Source organism: Phascolarctos cinereus, unplaced genomic scaffold, assembly GCF_003287225.1.
Source record: "Phascolarctos cinereus isolate Bilbo 61053 unplaced genomic scaffold, phaCin_HiC Scaffold_4;HRSCAF=312, whole genome shotgun sequence".
NCBI lineage: Eukaryota > Metazoa > Chordata > Mammalia > Diprotodontia > Phascolarctidae > Phascolarctos > Phascolarctos cinereus.
This window is the reverse complement of record NW_027555847.1, coordinates 127,031,260-127,047,306: the sequence shown is the minus strand read 5'-3', so window position 1 is coordinate 127,047,306 and position 16,047 is coordinate 127,031,260. Positions and strand designations below refer to the sequence as shown.

The following is a 16,047-nucleotide window of genomic DNA, read 5'->3' as shown; positions in this document are numbered from 1 at the left end:
CTTGATGACATCATCAGAACAGATAACCTGAGCAGTCCTATGGGGAAAAAACAAATGGTAGGTTTAGAGGCAGAGAATTACAATCAGGATGACTTAGGAATGTATTGATATGTGTGTTCCCTTTCTAACCAGTAGAAAAAAACAAATGTGAAAATCTGTATGTTCCTGTGTATGGGCAAGGGTTTTTTTTTCTTGTTATTTATCTTGCTACGCTATTTAATTAGTATCTTTTCTTTTAAATTAATGTATCTTCTGGTTGGTCTAATAAGAAGGAAATTGGCACATAAGAGTTATTATGATTTTGAATAGATGCTGACCCAAGGCATGCCTTCAGCCTGGGGTTGCTTTCTTGGGACCCTACATTCAATTCAAGAGAATTCTGGGTCACAAAGTGGTAGGGGGGCAAGTGAGGGGAAGTCAGAATTCAGAGCACTGAGTTCTTTTGGGGGATGCCTAGAACCCTTCCCAGGGCAGAGTGAGGGGCTCTGGACTGTAATTGGTAGATGCTGGAACTCTATGCCTATATTGTGGGAGGGAGGGTCCTGTTAGTAGATGATAGACTTTTTAGTCAGATTTACCAGGGAGGGCTGGGGTTTGAGAGGGATAGAACCTTAGTGAAAGGCATCATAATATAGTAAAAAGTGAATTGGATGCAGGAAATGTTTTTTTTTTTTGCATGACTTCATATTTGCTGCAAGGGTTTTGTTTTCTAAGGGAGGATGTGAAAAGAAAATAATTTTTCATTAATTAAAAACATTTTAAAAATGCATTAGATTTGGGTCAGAAGACTTTGATTTGAATTCAAGTGCTATTACTTACTACCTCTGTGACCCGGAACAAATTGCTCTGGGATACAGTTTCTTCATCTCTGTGACAAGGCGCTGGCTGCATGACCTCTGAGGTTCTTTTTAGACCCAAATCTATGATAGTCTGATCCAGCTCTGAGCTCTGAGGTCATCTACAAAGCAGGGTTGGCTTCTTTTCTTTTTTTTTGGTGAGGGGCAGGGCTCCTGTAACGGTTTGGTAGTGTATCTGTTTTCACTTGTTAATGCACCCTCTGGCAGCCTACTCCAATTCAAGCACTTTTGCTTTAACACCCAAGTTCTCTTCTAATTCTAATTCAATGAATGTAAAGGTAAGTACAATGGTTGAGTAGGTTGGTTGTTTTTTTCTGACTAGAGTACGAGAGTAGGTGAGTAGGGTTTTTAATAGCCACCCAGAGTGAAATCTTAAGATATGCCACCAGGGGGCAGTCGAAGGAGCTTTGGCTATCGCTACCCGGGGCTTTCTTTCTCGCGGGTGCTTTTTCTTCGGTCCTGGATTTCTGGGCTTACACTGGAAAATACCTTCACCTCCTTCTAGGCTAAGTCTAGGCTTTACAATGGAAAATCATCATCACACAATATTTCATAAATTTACCACAATTGTCTCCTGTCCCTGTTCCGTACTGTCTAATCTCCTTCCCACATACATGATCCAAAAGAAAAACACACTGGTATTATTATTATTTATATTTACTGAAGGAAATTTAAATTAAAAAGTATCAGATTAAAATCTTTGCTGGGAGAGAGAGAGAGAGGGAGGAAGGGAGAGAGAAAGAGAGAGAGAGAGAGACAGAGAGAATCATTATCCTCATTTTATAGATGAGGAAACTGAGGTCCTGCCAAGGATCCCACAGCTAGTGTCTGAAGTTGGATTTGAACTCAGGTTTTTCTGACCTGAGAGCTTCAGCGCTGCACCATATTGCCACCGAGCTGCCACAAAAAAAGTTAACATTTATTTTGCCCTTTAAGGTTTACAAATCACTTTCTTAACAACAATCCATCAAAGCTGTAAGAGGTTAAGACCAGGCCATATGGCTAGCTAGGGTCGGGGCGGAATTGCATTTAGGCTCTGCCTTGGAGTTCACTACTTGGCCCACCACATCACAATGCGAAGTGGGGTGTGATAGGGGCAAAGGCGAGAGGGCCAGGAGAGCTGTGAGAGTGCTGTGTAAAGACTGGAGAAGGGAGGGATCGCATTCACTTCTCGCTTTATCTACGTTAGGATTTTAAAGGTAAAGAATCGGAGCGACCATGACGGGGACGCAGCCATCTTTGTTCCTGGCAAGTGGGGGGGGGCCCTCCATGATTCCAACTGGCAAAGGACCAAACGGCTCTAGAGCCACAAAAGGGCAGGCAAGGTCCACGTCGGGTCCGAGCCCGCCAGTCCAGGACGACCAGGAGCTCGGCTTCGCCGCTAGCCGCCTGCCCGCCCGGCCCTGCCTCGGGGCGCTCCCTTGGGCTCTTCTCTGAGAGTCTTAGCAGAGCACTAGACTCGGCACACGTCCGGGGAGGAACCGGATGGGAGGCTCCACCTGACCGGAAGCGCCTCGCGAAGATCACATGATTCCTAAACTGGCACCTGTTTGTTACTTGCTCGGGTCTTCTCTGCACTGGCCAGAAGTGCCTGAGGAGTGGGTACTGGCCACGTAGGTTATATGGGGCGACGGTAACCACGTCCTGCAGCTTCGGAGGAGGAGGAAAGACTCCCGATTGGAGAGCGAGTGGGCCAGCAGGCCTGGCCCAGTACCTCCCTTCTGCCCCTCGTAAGTTGGATGAGACCGCCGGGATCTCCTGCCCGGGGCCAGGCTTTGACCGCTGGTGATTGCAGACCCCACCATGGCGTCTGCGGACACCTGGCAGCAACATTCAGACTCAGAGAGTGAGTATTTCCTGACCAGGGGCCCCTCTGGGGGCAGACGCTCCCGGCGTCTGATGTCCAGAGAGGCCTGGACAGGCCTGGATAATGACCTGGGCTAGTGAGACTCAGGGGCCACGAGTCTGGTCATCCCATGCTGCCGATGAGCACGGAGTGGGATGGTGGAAAGAGTGCTGAAGTTGTGGTCAGGAGAGGTGCGAGTTCGAATCCTCCCTAAGCCTCTGTGGTCACCGCTGTGAAGCTGAGAATGTTGTTGTTTCACCCCCCAGGGCTTCATCTTCCCCATAAAACGCGGGGTGAGGAGGGGAAGAGGTAGGGATCGCCTAAAGTACCTTCCAACTCTAAATTTACAATTTCATCTATTTATTTATTTATTTATTTATTTTTGGCTAGGCAGTGGGGTTAAGTGACTTGCCCAGAGTCACATAGGTAGTAAGTGTCAAGTGTCTGAGGCCGAATTTGAACTCAGGTCCTCCTGACTCCAAGGCTGGATGGAGCTCTATCCACTGGGCCACCTAGGTGCCCCCTAAATTTACAATTTTATGAATGCAATAAGTTCAGTGACTTTATGAAGTCACTTACCCAGTATTGCATAGCTAGGGGAATATCAGAACTAGGATTTGAATCCAGATCTCAACTACAAGCCCAGCAGTTTTTCCTTTATACTGTAGCTGTTCTTTGATGGGTAGGTCATTCCTCTCTGAAGCGCCCATTTCCTTATCTGTAAAATGGTTCTAATAATAGGGCAATGTCTACTTTTTTTATTTTATTTTATTTTATTTTATTTTATTTTATTTTATTTTGTTAGGCAGTTGGGGTTAAGTGACTTGCCCAGGGTCACACAGCTAGTAAGTGTCAAGCGTTTGGTCTGAGACCCTGATTTGAACTCAGGTACTCCTGACTTCAGGGCCAGTGTTCTATCCACTGTGCCACCTAGCTGCCCCAATGTCTACTTTACAAAGTTATTTTAAGGAAAGTGCTTTAAAACTTAAAGCCATATAAGAATGAGTTCATAGTATTCATAACGGTGCCTTTAGTACCTATTTCACACAGTTAAATGTAAGCACCTTGAGGATATGGTTTGTCTCAACTTTTGTATGTCTCCCCAGCGCAACTTAATTTTGATAGATTGCTATTAGATTTTGGATCAGATGAATTATGTGTATAAAACACTTGATAACCCTTTAAAGGCCAAAATAATATTAATAACTCAGCTATTGTATATCGAATAGTCCATTCACAACTCATAATACTGAGCTGCAATTGATAGAATTTGAGGACTGAAGTGAACTTCTCTCCATCCACACATCCCATGCTTTCCTGAATTTGCATTTTTTGGCATGTATTTTGGGGGGATATCCCTTTGTCAACTCCTAGCACTTTGTGTGGAAACGCTACCCATTCTCCAAGGCCAGGTTTTTTTCTGAAGCCTTCCTGGATTCCCCATAGCTTAAAAAATTTTTTTTCAGACCTCACATACATCTTTGGACAATCTTGTGCATTTATAATTTATTTTACATTATAGTTATTTCTGTATGAGTTAGAGCTTTTCTCTTAGGCAGTACATTCCACAAGAGTAAGGACAGCTTCTCGTTCCCCTCCCCCCCAATGCCTAACACAGGATATTGTATATAATAGGTGCTTATTAAATGCTTGCCAAATTGAATTAAAGATTCTTTTTGCCCTTCCACTCCTAGGAGAGGAGCTTCTTCCTAGAAAGTCCCGTGAGCCAGAGACTCAGTCTGTCCACTGGAGAAACCTGATCGGTTTTTGGTGAGTGACTGTGGGAGAAATCAGAGGGGATAGAGGAGGAGGGACCAGAGTGGACCCTAGGAAGAGGGGCGAAATGGACAGAGATGGATTAGGGAAAGAAAAAGTAGAGGGGTGAAGGAATAAAGTGGATGACAGAGGAGAAGGACAGAAGTTAAGAAATAGTTCCTACCCTGAAGCAGCTTATAGTCTAGGTGTTTAGATGGAATGAATAAATGAATGAGGGTTGGGGAGCCATTTATTCAGTAAAAACTCTGGGAATGCAAATAGTTTTCTGTTTCTACAAGACAGTCCCTGCTTTCAAAGAGTTACATGCCAACGGGGAAACAGCACAGAATATAAATACATGAAAAGTTGAATTGCAGTTGAAGATTTTGTGTTAAGAATATGTTGACTCATTTGATTCAATCCACTCATTTTACAGATTAGGGAGGTGAAATCCATAGAGGAACTTAGTGGCAGAACCAGTACTTAATGCAGAACTTTGCACTTAGTAGGCTCTTTATATAAAGTTAATGAATAATGAATAAACTGGGGTTAGGACTTGGGTCTCCTGACTCCAAATCTAATCTTTCTTTCCCTATGCTACCCAGATCTTAGAGATCTTTTCTTTACATAGTCCAACTTTTTTATAGTGGAGGCTGATATGCAAAGAAGTGAAGTAGTTTGGCCAAGTGTGTTGTAGCAGAGCTGAGACTGCAACTCTAAGGACAGTAATAGGATCTCTATCACAAAGCAGTATATGCCAAGAATTAAATTAGTAGTAGGCCAGATAGGTGCCCTGTTTTGTTAGAGTATGAAACAGTTGCTTCAGGGTAGGATAGTTAAAGGGGCCTTCTTGGGAGAGTAGGGCTTCAATCTGAGCCTTTGAGAAACTGGAGAAAGAGACAGGAAAAGCAGAGAAGAGAGAGGAAAAACAATGGAAATCACTTTGTAAATAGTGAAATGTTAGTACCTGGGTGTGGTGAGGAGGTGCAAGCTGGTCAGAGAATAATAGAGGCAGAAGGGGCTCAGAGGGAAGTTGTCTTTTGAGCACTGCTTCCCTTTTCATCTCTAGGCTTCTGGGTCTTTGCAACAACTTCTCCTATGTGGTGATGCTCAGTGCTGCACATGACATCCTCAGGAACCAGAGTGCACCTGAAAATAACAGCCATGTGAGTGAGTTATTAGTTATAATAGGGCTTCCAGTTTAAAGCTGGTAGGGACCTTAAGCATCATCTAGGTATTCTAGATAATGGAGGGTCATCCTTATCTTTTCAGAGGTGGAAACTGGGGCTCACAAAGGCTAATCCACAGTTACACATTCAGTTACTGGTAAGAACAGCATTCATTCATTATTTATGTAGCATATTGAGCACTAATTATGCTATGGGGTTATGTATAGATAAATAGGGCAAGTAGGTGGCACAGTGGATAGAGTGCTGGGCCTAGAGTCAGGAAAACTCATCTTCCTGAGTTTAAATCTGGCCTCAGACACTTACTAGCTGTGTGACCCTGGCCAAGTCACTTAAGTTCTGTTTGCTTTAATCCACTGAAAAAGGAAATGGCAAACCACTCCAGTATTTTAGCCAAGAAAACCCCATATGGGGTCAGAATAGTCAGATGTGGCAAAACGACTGAATAACAACAAGGGGAAAAGAGTACAGCTGTAATATGAAGGGCAGTTTCCTAATAATCAAATGAAGGTTCCAGAGAGCACAGTGTGATGTTAGGATAGAGTGGGATAAGGATATGGGAGGGATGGTGTTGACATGGATGGATATGAAGGGGAATGGGGAGTGGTGGCCAGAGAAAGGAACTTTCTCCCTAGGCAGCCTTAGATTCAGAACATGGAGATTCTGAGTAGATACATAGAGCTGTAAATTTTCATTTGTCACACCCTTCTCTAGAGCATTGGTATTTGATTATTCCCGCAGTAAGAGGTGGAAAGCATGGGATGGGAAGGGGAGAGGAGAGACCTTCATAATGGTCAGGGTTGGGAGGAGGAGAGTACTAGTGCTTGGCTTATTGTAAAAGGGTGAGGTTTGAGGTGCTTAACCTTCAGTCTTCAATCTTGGTCAGTTTGCCCCAGTTCTAGATCCAGAGTTGGGGAGTGTTTCTCAGGAAGGTTGCTCAGAGAAAATTGCTTTGTAATTTAAACTTTGAAATACTCTTCAAAGGAGTAGCAGTTCTTGTTAAGCTATTAGGTAACTGAGACTTTTCCTTTCTTCATTCAGGTGGATCCAGAGCCGAGTCCAGAGCCGACACCTATTTCTCACAACAGTACATCTCGATATGATTGCAACCCTGTGTCGACAGCTGTGAGTGTTGTTTGTGGTTCCCTGAAGCCTTCTACTCCAGCCCCCATTTCACCTAGTTAAGGTCCTCTAGATCTGAGTGCCCTGCCCTTCTGGCAACAAAAAGAGATCTGTCTACCTAATCCATACAAAACAGCCTTTTTTACTTTCTGTGCTCTGACTCATCAGGGTAATCTTTGGTTTCTGGGGCCCTGACCCTGGATTATCCAAAGGGTTAAGAATGAAATCTTATTTATAATTTCTATCCTAGGCTGTCCTCCTGGCTGATATTCTGCCTACATTTATTATCAAGATGCTTGCTCCTTTTGGCCTTCACTTGCTGCCCTACAGGTCTGCAGGACACCCAGGGTGGGGGTGGGGAGGGGATAGAAATGAAAAGGAGGAACATGATATAGTTTAGTTTGACGTTAGGCATGTCACTTAATTTGTCTATGCCTCATTTTCCTCATTTGTGAAATAAGGTTGGAGCAGATATTCTCTTTCATTCCTTCCGCTCTAAACCATATGATTCTGTGGAAGTGCACTGGCCTGGAGACCTGGGCATTGGCCCCAGCTCCATGTCTAGTTATGTGACTTTGAGCCAATTACTTGTCTGTATTCTTCAGTTTCCTCTTCTTTAAAATAGGAGGTTTGGTCTAGGTGTTGCTAAGATCTCTTCTGCTTCTAAGTGACTTTTAAGATGGGATCTGGGTGGTAAGTGGGAGGAAGAGAAGCAGAATGCTGGAAACACGTAAAAAAGATCATGGTCTGAGAGTTCAATGGGGTTAAAATTGGAGGAGGGAAAGACTAATTGACCACCTTTGTCTCTAGCCCTCGAATTATCCTTTGTGGGGCCTGTGCTGCTAGTAGCTTCCTTCTGGTTGCCTTTTCCCAGAAAGTTATGACAAGCCTAAGTGGTGAGTGGTGTGATTGGGAGACTAGTCCACAGGACGGTTTAGTTTGTACGATTGGGGTGGCAGGGTTGGGGCAAAATGACACAAGGTCAGGGCTACATGAAGAGAAAGATTTGGTCAATTCCATGGGGCTGACCCTTTCTCTGTCCCCACCTTCCTAACTCTAGGTGTGGTCCTGACCAGTATTTCCTGTGGACTGGGGGAGATAACCTTTCTAGCCCTTACTGCCTTTTACCCCAGGTAAATTAAGTGAAGGAAAAGAGTTTGAGGCAGGGTTTTTCTTTTCTTTTTTTTTTTTGAGGGGATGCAGGGAGTTCGGAGCATAGCAGTCCCCCTGATCTCAGTCCTACATCTCTTCTTCTTGGCTGTCTCTTTTTCAGTGAGGTGGTTTCCTGGTGGTCCTCAGGCACTGGTGGGGCAGGAGTACTGGGGGCCTTGTCCTACCTCGGTCTGACCCTGGTTGGTCTTTCCCCTGAAAACACACTAATCTCTATGCTGGGCATCCCTGTTCTTCTGCTGGCCACGTGAGTATCTCTTCCTGTTTCAACTTCTGTACTGTCCTTTAGGGAGTGGAAAAGGGATATGAGTCAGGAAGAGGGAAGAAACTTTGAGACTCTCTCCTCTTTCTTTTTTCTTTCTTCCAGTTACTTTCTGCTGCTCAAGTCTCCAGATTCATTGGCCTCCCAAAGAGATGGGGTGCTTGAGACCTCAGCTCAGCAGCCCCTCGCAGCAGGAGAGAGCTCAAAACCCCGTGAGTGAGTTGGTTTTCTTACCAAGCCTAGGAGACAGCCTGGTAGACGAACTTGTTCTGTGATGTTGGTCACATCACTTAGGCTATTGGGGTCTTACTTTCTTCACTTGGCAAATGAGAATAATAAGCTCTGGTTCACAGGTACTTGGGGTGGGGTGGGTCATATGAGGTCAAACATAGGAAAACATTGTGGAAACGATATCATTGCCTGCAGTTAGGAATTATTATTATGACTAATGATATCTTATTGTGTGACATAGTGAAAAGAGCATTGGATTTGAAGTCAGGGGATCTGCGTTGTTAATCCCAATTCTGTTACTTAACTGTTTGTATAATCTTGGGTTTCTTCATCTATAAAATGAGAGAGTTAGAATAGGTGACCTCTAAGATCCCTTTTAGCCCTAAATCTGTGATCCCTTTAGACCTCCTTTTTAAAAAATACATTTTTTATTACTAATAAACTTTAACAAGTGTAAACATTTCAATGTGCTTAGAAAAACAAAAAGAGAATTGTATATGAAACCGGGGAATTCTGTTATGTACATTTTGCCTTTTCTTCCCCTCTAACATGTACATCTCAGGATTTAAAAATATATGTAGTCCAGGGGCAGCTAGGTGGCGCAGTGGATAGAGCACTGGCTCTGGAGTTAGGAGGACCTGAGTTCAAATCCAGGCTCAGACGCGTAACACTTACTAGCTCTGTGACCCTGGGCAAGTGACTTAACCCTAATGCCTAGCCAAAAAAAAAAGTACATCTATATCTACATATCTATCTATAGATAGATATGTGTGTATATATCTATATCTATATCTATATATATCTATATGTAGATATAGATGTAGATATATATTTCAAATTTACCATGGCAGTTCTGACAGTTCTCTGCTTGTCTGTGGGCCTCTTTTCCTGGGCCTTCTCATCAAGAGGGTAAAGGATCAAATTCTTTCTAATTCACTCCTCTTTTCTAGCAGACCCCAACTTCAATCAGAGCCTCTCTTTCAGTGACAGGTGGAATGTTTTTAAGGTATGGGGGAACAGGATAGGGGTAAAGTGATATTACTTTTGATGTGGGGGTAGGTAAGGGAATAGGGTCATTAATGGGGGGGTTATTGTTCTAGTGTCTGGCCAGAGAACTGTCAGGCCTAGAGCTGAATCTAACTTTGCATCAAAAGCTCACCCTCTTAACCTCTGAACCTTCCAGGGTCTCCTGAAATACATCGTCCCCTTGACTCTAGTTTATTTTGCTGAGTATTTTATCAACCAGGGGCTGGTGAGTAAGAAGATGTTGGGGAGGGAAATCAGGAAAAGGGAGTGTGAGGATTAATACCTGAGGGTGGGATAAAGGGGTAGGGAGGAGGCATTCATAACTCCCTTTAATCTACTTCTCTACCTAGTTTGAGCTCCTTTTCTTCAGAAACACATCTCTGAACCATGCCCAGCAGTACCGATGGTGAGAATAGAAGTGGGGGGAGGGTGCCTGAAGGGGGCAGGTTCTTCTGAGAACAGGGCTCTTCCAATAGAAGGGGAGCCCTTCTTACCACTCAGTTCTTCACAGGTACCAGATGCTATACCAAGTTGGAGTCTTTGTCTCCCGATCCTCTCTCCGTTGCTGCCACTTCCGTTACATTTGGCTGTTGGCAGTGCTTCAGGTACAGTTCCCAGTTCTCTTTTGAAATCCTTTTGTTCCTTCATCCTTCCTTTGTTTACAAGTCCCCAGCACGTTTATCATTCACTTGACTCCTAGAGACACTTGCTGGTGGAAAACAGGGAACCTGAGCCTTAGGCAAACTTTGGGTGTTGTAATGAAAAGAGCCCTGGACTTTAATTCAGGATACCAGCTATGCTAGTTACTTGCTATGGACCCGTAGGGAAAGTCATGTAACTTCTGCCTTTTTATTCATCTTGCAAATGGGGAGCGTAATCCTTGTATTACCCACATCAGAGGTTTGTTGTGGGAAGAGTTGTGCTTTAAGGTTTACAGAGTGCGCCATAAGTGTGAGATTGGTATCAACGAAGAGTTTCTTTTGTTTAGCTTTTTTTTCCCCTTTTTTCTAGCTCTGAGAATCCTATTGAAGTTCATTATTAGTCTATCCCAGGGATGGGGAACCTTCAGCCTCGATGCCACATGTGACCCTCTAGTTGCTCAAGTTCGGCCCTTTGACTGAATACAAAGTTCACAGAACAAATGCCCTTAATACAAGGATTTGTTCTGTAAAGCTTAGATTCAATCAAAAGGCCTCACCCATAGACTCTGTCCCTTCTCCTTTCAGGGCTATGCCCTTCCCTACTTAGTGATTCTGTTACTGACATCCAGTTCTTTTTCTCCACTAGTTCCTGAATCTGGGCTTCCTGATGGCTGAAGTGTGGTTCAATTTCCTTCCCAGTATCTACCTTGTTTTCCTGATCATTTTGTATGAGGGATTCTTGGGTGGGGCTGCCTATGTAAACACCTTCCACCGAGTTGCCGTTGAGGTCAGCAGGATTGGGGTGTGGGGATCACGGGGAGGGGGAGGAAATAGACTCCTAGAGTGAGCGTACAAGGTCTTGTAGTCTGATTTATCATGTAGTCAGGTACTGCTCCTTAGTTTTGTGAGTCTGAAGTACCTAGTCCCTAACCCTATGAAGGGGAGGGTAAAGCAATAATTGGGGAGGAGGAGGAGAAAATGGAGATTCTTTTGACTGATCTCTCCTTTGCTCCTAGACCCAGGATGAGCACCGGGAATTTGCCATGGCAACTGCCTGCATAGCAGATACCTTGGGGATCTCTCTGTCAGGGGCCTTGGCCTTGCCTCTGCATGATTTCCTATGCCAGAGTCATTGACACTTGACCGATCTTGGAGCCCTTCCTATAGCCTGGGAACAGAATAAGCTAGAGGATGTACTCTTCTGTGACTTTTATAGTCCAAATCCTCTGGATTTGGATGCAAGAGAGACTTAATGAATGTGCTTGTTACAGTGGGGCCAAGTGGATGTTTGGGGGCCCTGGAAGAATGTCCAGGAAGATCCATATAATTTATCTTCTACCGATAAACTGAGCTTTCGACATCAGACTATCAATTGAGTACTGAAATTTGACATTCATGCTCTCCCATTAACAACATATTTTATCAAATAGCCCTGTGTTCTCTTTCTGCAGAAGGAATGTAGATGTGCATGAAGCATAACAAGGGTCAGCAGATATATTTGGGAGTTAAAAGGAATGTTTGAGGTTCTGAATGTGCTCAGCTGAGGAGAACCAATGAGGGTTAGTCTGCCGTCTAAAAGCTGATGTGGTAGGTTTTCATGATGCTAGCTAGGCCTTTGGGGTGAGGCTTCCACAGCAGGGACTCAAAATAATCCTTCCTTCCTAATGAATAGCATAAACTTATTTTTGTTTCATTACAGGATAGGGTATACAATGGTTCCTAGGTACCATATGGCTGTGGTATATCAAACAATACCCCTCTGTCCCCAGTTCCTCTCCCAGTTCTTTCCTTATTCTTCCGCCTCTACAATTAACACTACAGGAATAGTCCTGTTGACATGATTATTATACCTCACTAATAAGATGCAATAAAGTGCCCATTAAAATTATCTTAAATGTCACTTTGGACTGTTTTTCCTTTGGCAAAAAACTATAAACACTTTTTATGAAAATAGTTACATTTTGTAGCTGTTTTTCACTCCTGTCCCTTCTTATCCCAAAGGAAGTATTTAAAAATCAATCTATAACTGCTTTTTTAAAAATTTGTTAATTTATTTTGATTTATCAACAATCACTTCCATATGCTTTTGAGTTTAAAATTTTTCTCCCCCTTCCTCCCCACCACCCTCCCCAAGATGGCATACTATCTGATATAGGCTATACATTTACATTCCTATTAAACATGTTTTCACATTAGTGATGTTGTAAGTAAAAATTAAAACCAATAGGAGGAACCATCAGAAAGAGGAAAAAAACTCAACAGAAGGTAATAATAAGTGATAGTGATTCAACTTCCACAGTTCTTTCTTTGGATGTGGACAGCATTTTCCAACATGAGGCCTCTGGAGATGTCTTAGATCGTTGTGTTGCTGAGAAGGGTTAAGTTGTAACTGCTTTTTATGTAATGTTTGCATTTGATGTTTGTTAAGCATGGAGATTCCACTAATAGATGTCAGACTTTTTCTACTTCACTGGACAGATTTAGCTATGGCTAAAAATGTTCACTCCCTGTTGACCAGTCTTCTGCCGGTGAGCTTCTCTTACCTTAGCTTAGCTGATGCTCTCTTGCTCAGCCTGTGCAGGACCTTTCAGCTTGAGAGGCCTTGCCAGAGCCTGTATTCTGCCGGCCTGGCCTTTGGATCCCGGTGGCATCTTCATGCCCCAGGGAGGGATCAGGTTAGAACCCGATAAACAGGATAATAGTTCACATTTACATAGCACTTTACAAATCTCTGCAATTTTGTGTAGCTCTGATGAGTTTTTATGGGTAAAGACAGTAAAGCCCCCAGAGGTTTAGGGTCTTGACCATCATCATAGCTAATGAGCTTTAGAGCCAGGACTGAAAATCAGGTCTTCTAACTCCCAAATTGAATACTTGGTCTCTTATACTATGTTGTCTCCCTAACACACTAGGCAAAACAGTATGATCAAAGGAAGCAGGTCGTGTTCTTGCTCTTTATCAAACAAACCTTACTTATATTGCAGTGTTTATGTTGTTATAGATATGTTAAGTGAAGGAATTTTGGTGAATGAAATTGATTTTCCTCTATGAATTGCAAATTTTAAGCAGACACTTTTCGATGACTTTGTCCTAGCTCTAAAAAGCTCGCCAGCTATAACACTTTCATAATAATTTAAGGTTTACAAAATTCTTTCCACATGCCCACCTTGTGATGTATGAAATCATCGCAAAGCCTGGGGTTCTACAGCAATTTTTAGTCTTTCTCCATTCATAGCTAAGTAGAAAATGACTCGAGTTTCATCGGGGACCTTGGAGGCTAGGTCAGTGGAGTGGTGTGGAAAGAGCACCGGGCTCGGTGTTATCCTAGGGGTGACCTTAGGTAGGGCACTTAACATCCCTGTGTTCGTTTGCTCTTCTGTGAAGTGAAGGGCTTGGAAGAGATGCTCTCTCAAGGGGCCAACTCTAGATCTTACAAAATCTGTTGCAAGAAATTATGATCAAAGTTTGACTTTAAAATACAAACAGCACACTAATGGTTTTAATAATCAACAAGAATTGACTAACGTGCCAGGTACTCTGCTGGGCACTGGAGATCCAAGACAGAAATTAAATAGTTCCTGCCTTTGAGAAGCTGCCATTCTGTCAGGGCATTTGACACAATTGGAGGCAGTGTGGTATGATAAGTGAGGGCTTACATTCAAATTCCCCGGTAACTTTAGGCAAATTATTTTCTTCTATCAAATGAGAGGGTTGTATGGCCTCTGAGGTCTAGCTTTTAACTTAGCTCTATATCTATGACCACATAAATATTTGTTAAATAAATAGAAGGTCATGAATTTTTTGGAGGGAGGTGGCGGTGGTGGATATATAAAGCAGCTTAGGAAAGGCATCATCTATAAGGAGGCTTTTGAGTTGAGCTTTGAAGTGGGGAAGGGAATAAGCATTTATAAGTCACCTACTATGTGCTAGGCACTGTCCTAATTGCTTTACAAATATTTCATGTGACCCTCACAATGACCCTGCCAGGTAGGTACCTTCAATTATGCCAATTTTTTCAGTTGATGAAGCTGAAGTTAAGTAACTTGACCAGGGTCACACAGCTAGTGTGAGGCCATCTTTGAACTCAGATCTTTCTGACTCCAGGCCTGAGTTTGGAAGCAAACTAGGGATGCTGAGGGCAAGAGGGAAGTGGTCATTTCGATGAGGGTACAGCTACCCTCTGATGGAAGATGGAATATTCTGTGATGAATAGCAAGAAGGTTCTTTTGGCTAGACCAAAGAATGTGTGACAGTGATGTATGATAAGGTTAGACAAACGGGTTGGAACTAGATTGTCAAGGATTGCATTTTATCCTAGAGGTAATAAAAAACGACTGGAACTTTTTGAGGGGAGTGACCTGGTCAGATCCCCGTGCTTTAGGAAAATCACTTTGGCATCTGTGGGAAGGATAGAGTAGAAAGAGGAGAGGAGTCAGGGAATCCATTGAGGAAGCTATTGTAATACTGGGGTGAGAGGGGATAAGTAGAGAGAATGGGACAGGTGAGAGATGTTATGAAAACAGAATTGACAAGATTTGGTACCTGGATAGATATTTGGGTCAAGAAGTATGAGTAGCAGAGGATGACTCTTCTTTCACTTGATTCCAAATCTTCTGTAGCCTAGTAGCTTCTGACCTCTTAATTTAAATGAAATTGCTCTTTCCAAAGATAGCAATGATCTCTTAATTGCCAAAGCTAAATGACCTTTCCTTAATCCTCATCCTTTTTGAACTCTTTGCAGTCTTTGACAGTGGCGGATCATTCTCTCCATTCAGCCAATAAAATGATTTTTCTAAAGTGTGGGTCTGACCATATAAGCCCTAAATGCATCCCATAAAATCCGGGGTCTTCTTATTAACTCCTCCAGTATCTTACATTTTTACTTCCCTCCACACACTCTTCAATTTAGCTACACTTATTATTCTATATATGATATTCTAGCTCTTCCATGCCTGGAATGTTCTTCCTCTACACTTCTACCTCCTAGCTTCTCTAGCATCTTTCAAGATTCAGCTCAAATCCCAGCTTATCAAGAAGTCCTCCCCCATCCTTCCTCCCTTCCCTTCTCTCCTCTGTGGCTACTTCCTCCACTCAGATATTTTCCACTTAACGCTGTGTGTATATGTGTATGTGTGTGTGTATGTGTAGTATGTATGCTTTTTTGCAAGCTGTCTTCTCCATTGGAACATGATCTCCTTGAGAGTAGGGGCTGTGATTTTACCTTTCTTTGTATCCCCATTGCTTAGCATACTTGGTTGGTTGGTATCCTTTGTTCTTGAAGAAGACGAAAATGACATCACTATGTCAAGTTGCAGCGTGTCTAACTGTGGCTGATCAGACCAGTACGAGCTCAGAATGCTCTACCATAGGTCGGGCACAAATAAACTGTGTGAACATGTGGGGTGGATTCTTTAAATTTTCACATCCTATGTTTCCTTTGAGCTACTTCAATTTTGCTTTGCTCATAGAGGACAGCACCTTCTCTGATGAGGGCATGCCATGCTGAGCGGTCCTGTGCCAGTGTCTCCCATCTCACACAATCAATTCCAAAGTTTTTAAGATAATGTTCTTGTACCATTTCTGACTACCATGTGAACAATTTGCCCTGTGTGAGTTCTCCATAAAATAGTCTTTTTGGCAAGTGTAGGTTCTGCATTCAAACAATGTAGCCAGCCCATCGGAGTTGTGCTCTTAACCTGTGGTGCATCTCAACTACTCAGTGCTGGTTAAGCCACATTGATTAGTGATAAGGATATGAACCTAGAGAAATGGGCTGAATACTTCCACAGTGTTCTCAGCAGACCATCATTGACCGATGCTGAGGTCATTGACCATTTACCTTAGGTTGAAATCAGTTCCTCCCTATATGAAATTCCAACTGAAGAAGAGGTTTTGAATGCCATTAGGCTCCTTTCCTATGGCAAAGCAGCTGGTGCTGATTTATTCCAGC

The 16,047-nt window shown here is 43.1% G+C and overlaps 1 protein-coding gene across 5 annotated transcripts; it reads left to right on the top strand.

Annotated features, from left to right (window-relative positions):
* Window positions 1-2,391: 2,391 nt before the first annotated feature.
* Window positions 2,392-11,985, top strand: CLN3 (CLN3 lysosomal/endosomal transmembrane protein, battenin). Of its 5 annotated transcripts, none has more exons than XM_021006912.2 (16): window positions 2,392-2,587; window positions 4,398-4,473; window positions 5,528-5,624; window positions 5,731-5,784; window positions 6,687-6,770; window positions 7,018-7,097; window positions 7,578-7,663; window positions 7,828-7,900; window positions 8,041-8,184; window positions 8,305-8,411; window positions 9,381-9,436; window positions 9,614-9,682; window positions 9,807-9,862; window positions 9,968-10,061; window positions 10,744-10,884; window positions 11,114-11,985. In XM_021006912.2, the coding sequence occupies exons 3-16, from the start codon at window positions 5,565-5,567 to the stop codon at window positions 11,231-11,233; spliced, it is 1,224 nt and encodes a 407-aa protein (XP_020862571.1). In that variant the 5' UTR covers window positions 2,392-2,587; window positions 4,398-4,473; window positions 5,528-5,564; the 3' UTR covers window positions 11,234-11,985. The 5 variants fall into 5 exon arrangements, with proteins under 5 accessions (XP_020862571.1, XP_078008669.1, XP_020862569.1 ...); XM_078152543.1 differs by having other exon boundaries at window positions 2,494-2,703; window positions 9,384-9,436; XM_021006910.2 differs by having other exon boundaries at window positions 2,494-2,703.
* The last annotated feature ends 4,062 nt before the right edge of the window (window positions 11,986-16,047 follow it).

Excerpts from the sequence above, each read along its gene's own strand:
- CLN3 (XM_021006910.2), top strand. The coding sequence starts at position 2,661 with ATGGCGTCTGCGGACACCTGGCAGCAACATTCAGACTCAGAGA. Across the intron at positions 4,474-5,527 it reads AGAAACCTGATCGGTTTTTG|GCTTCTGGGTCTTTGCAACA; the intron begins GTGAGTGACTGT and ends TTTCATCTCTAG. Across the intron at positions 7,664-7,827 it reads AGTTATGACAAGCCTAAGTG|GTGTGGTCCTGACCAGTATT; the intron begins GTGAGTGGTGTG and ends TCCTAACTCTAG.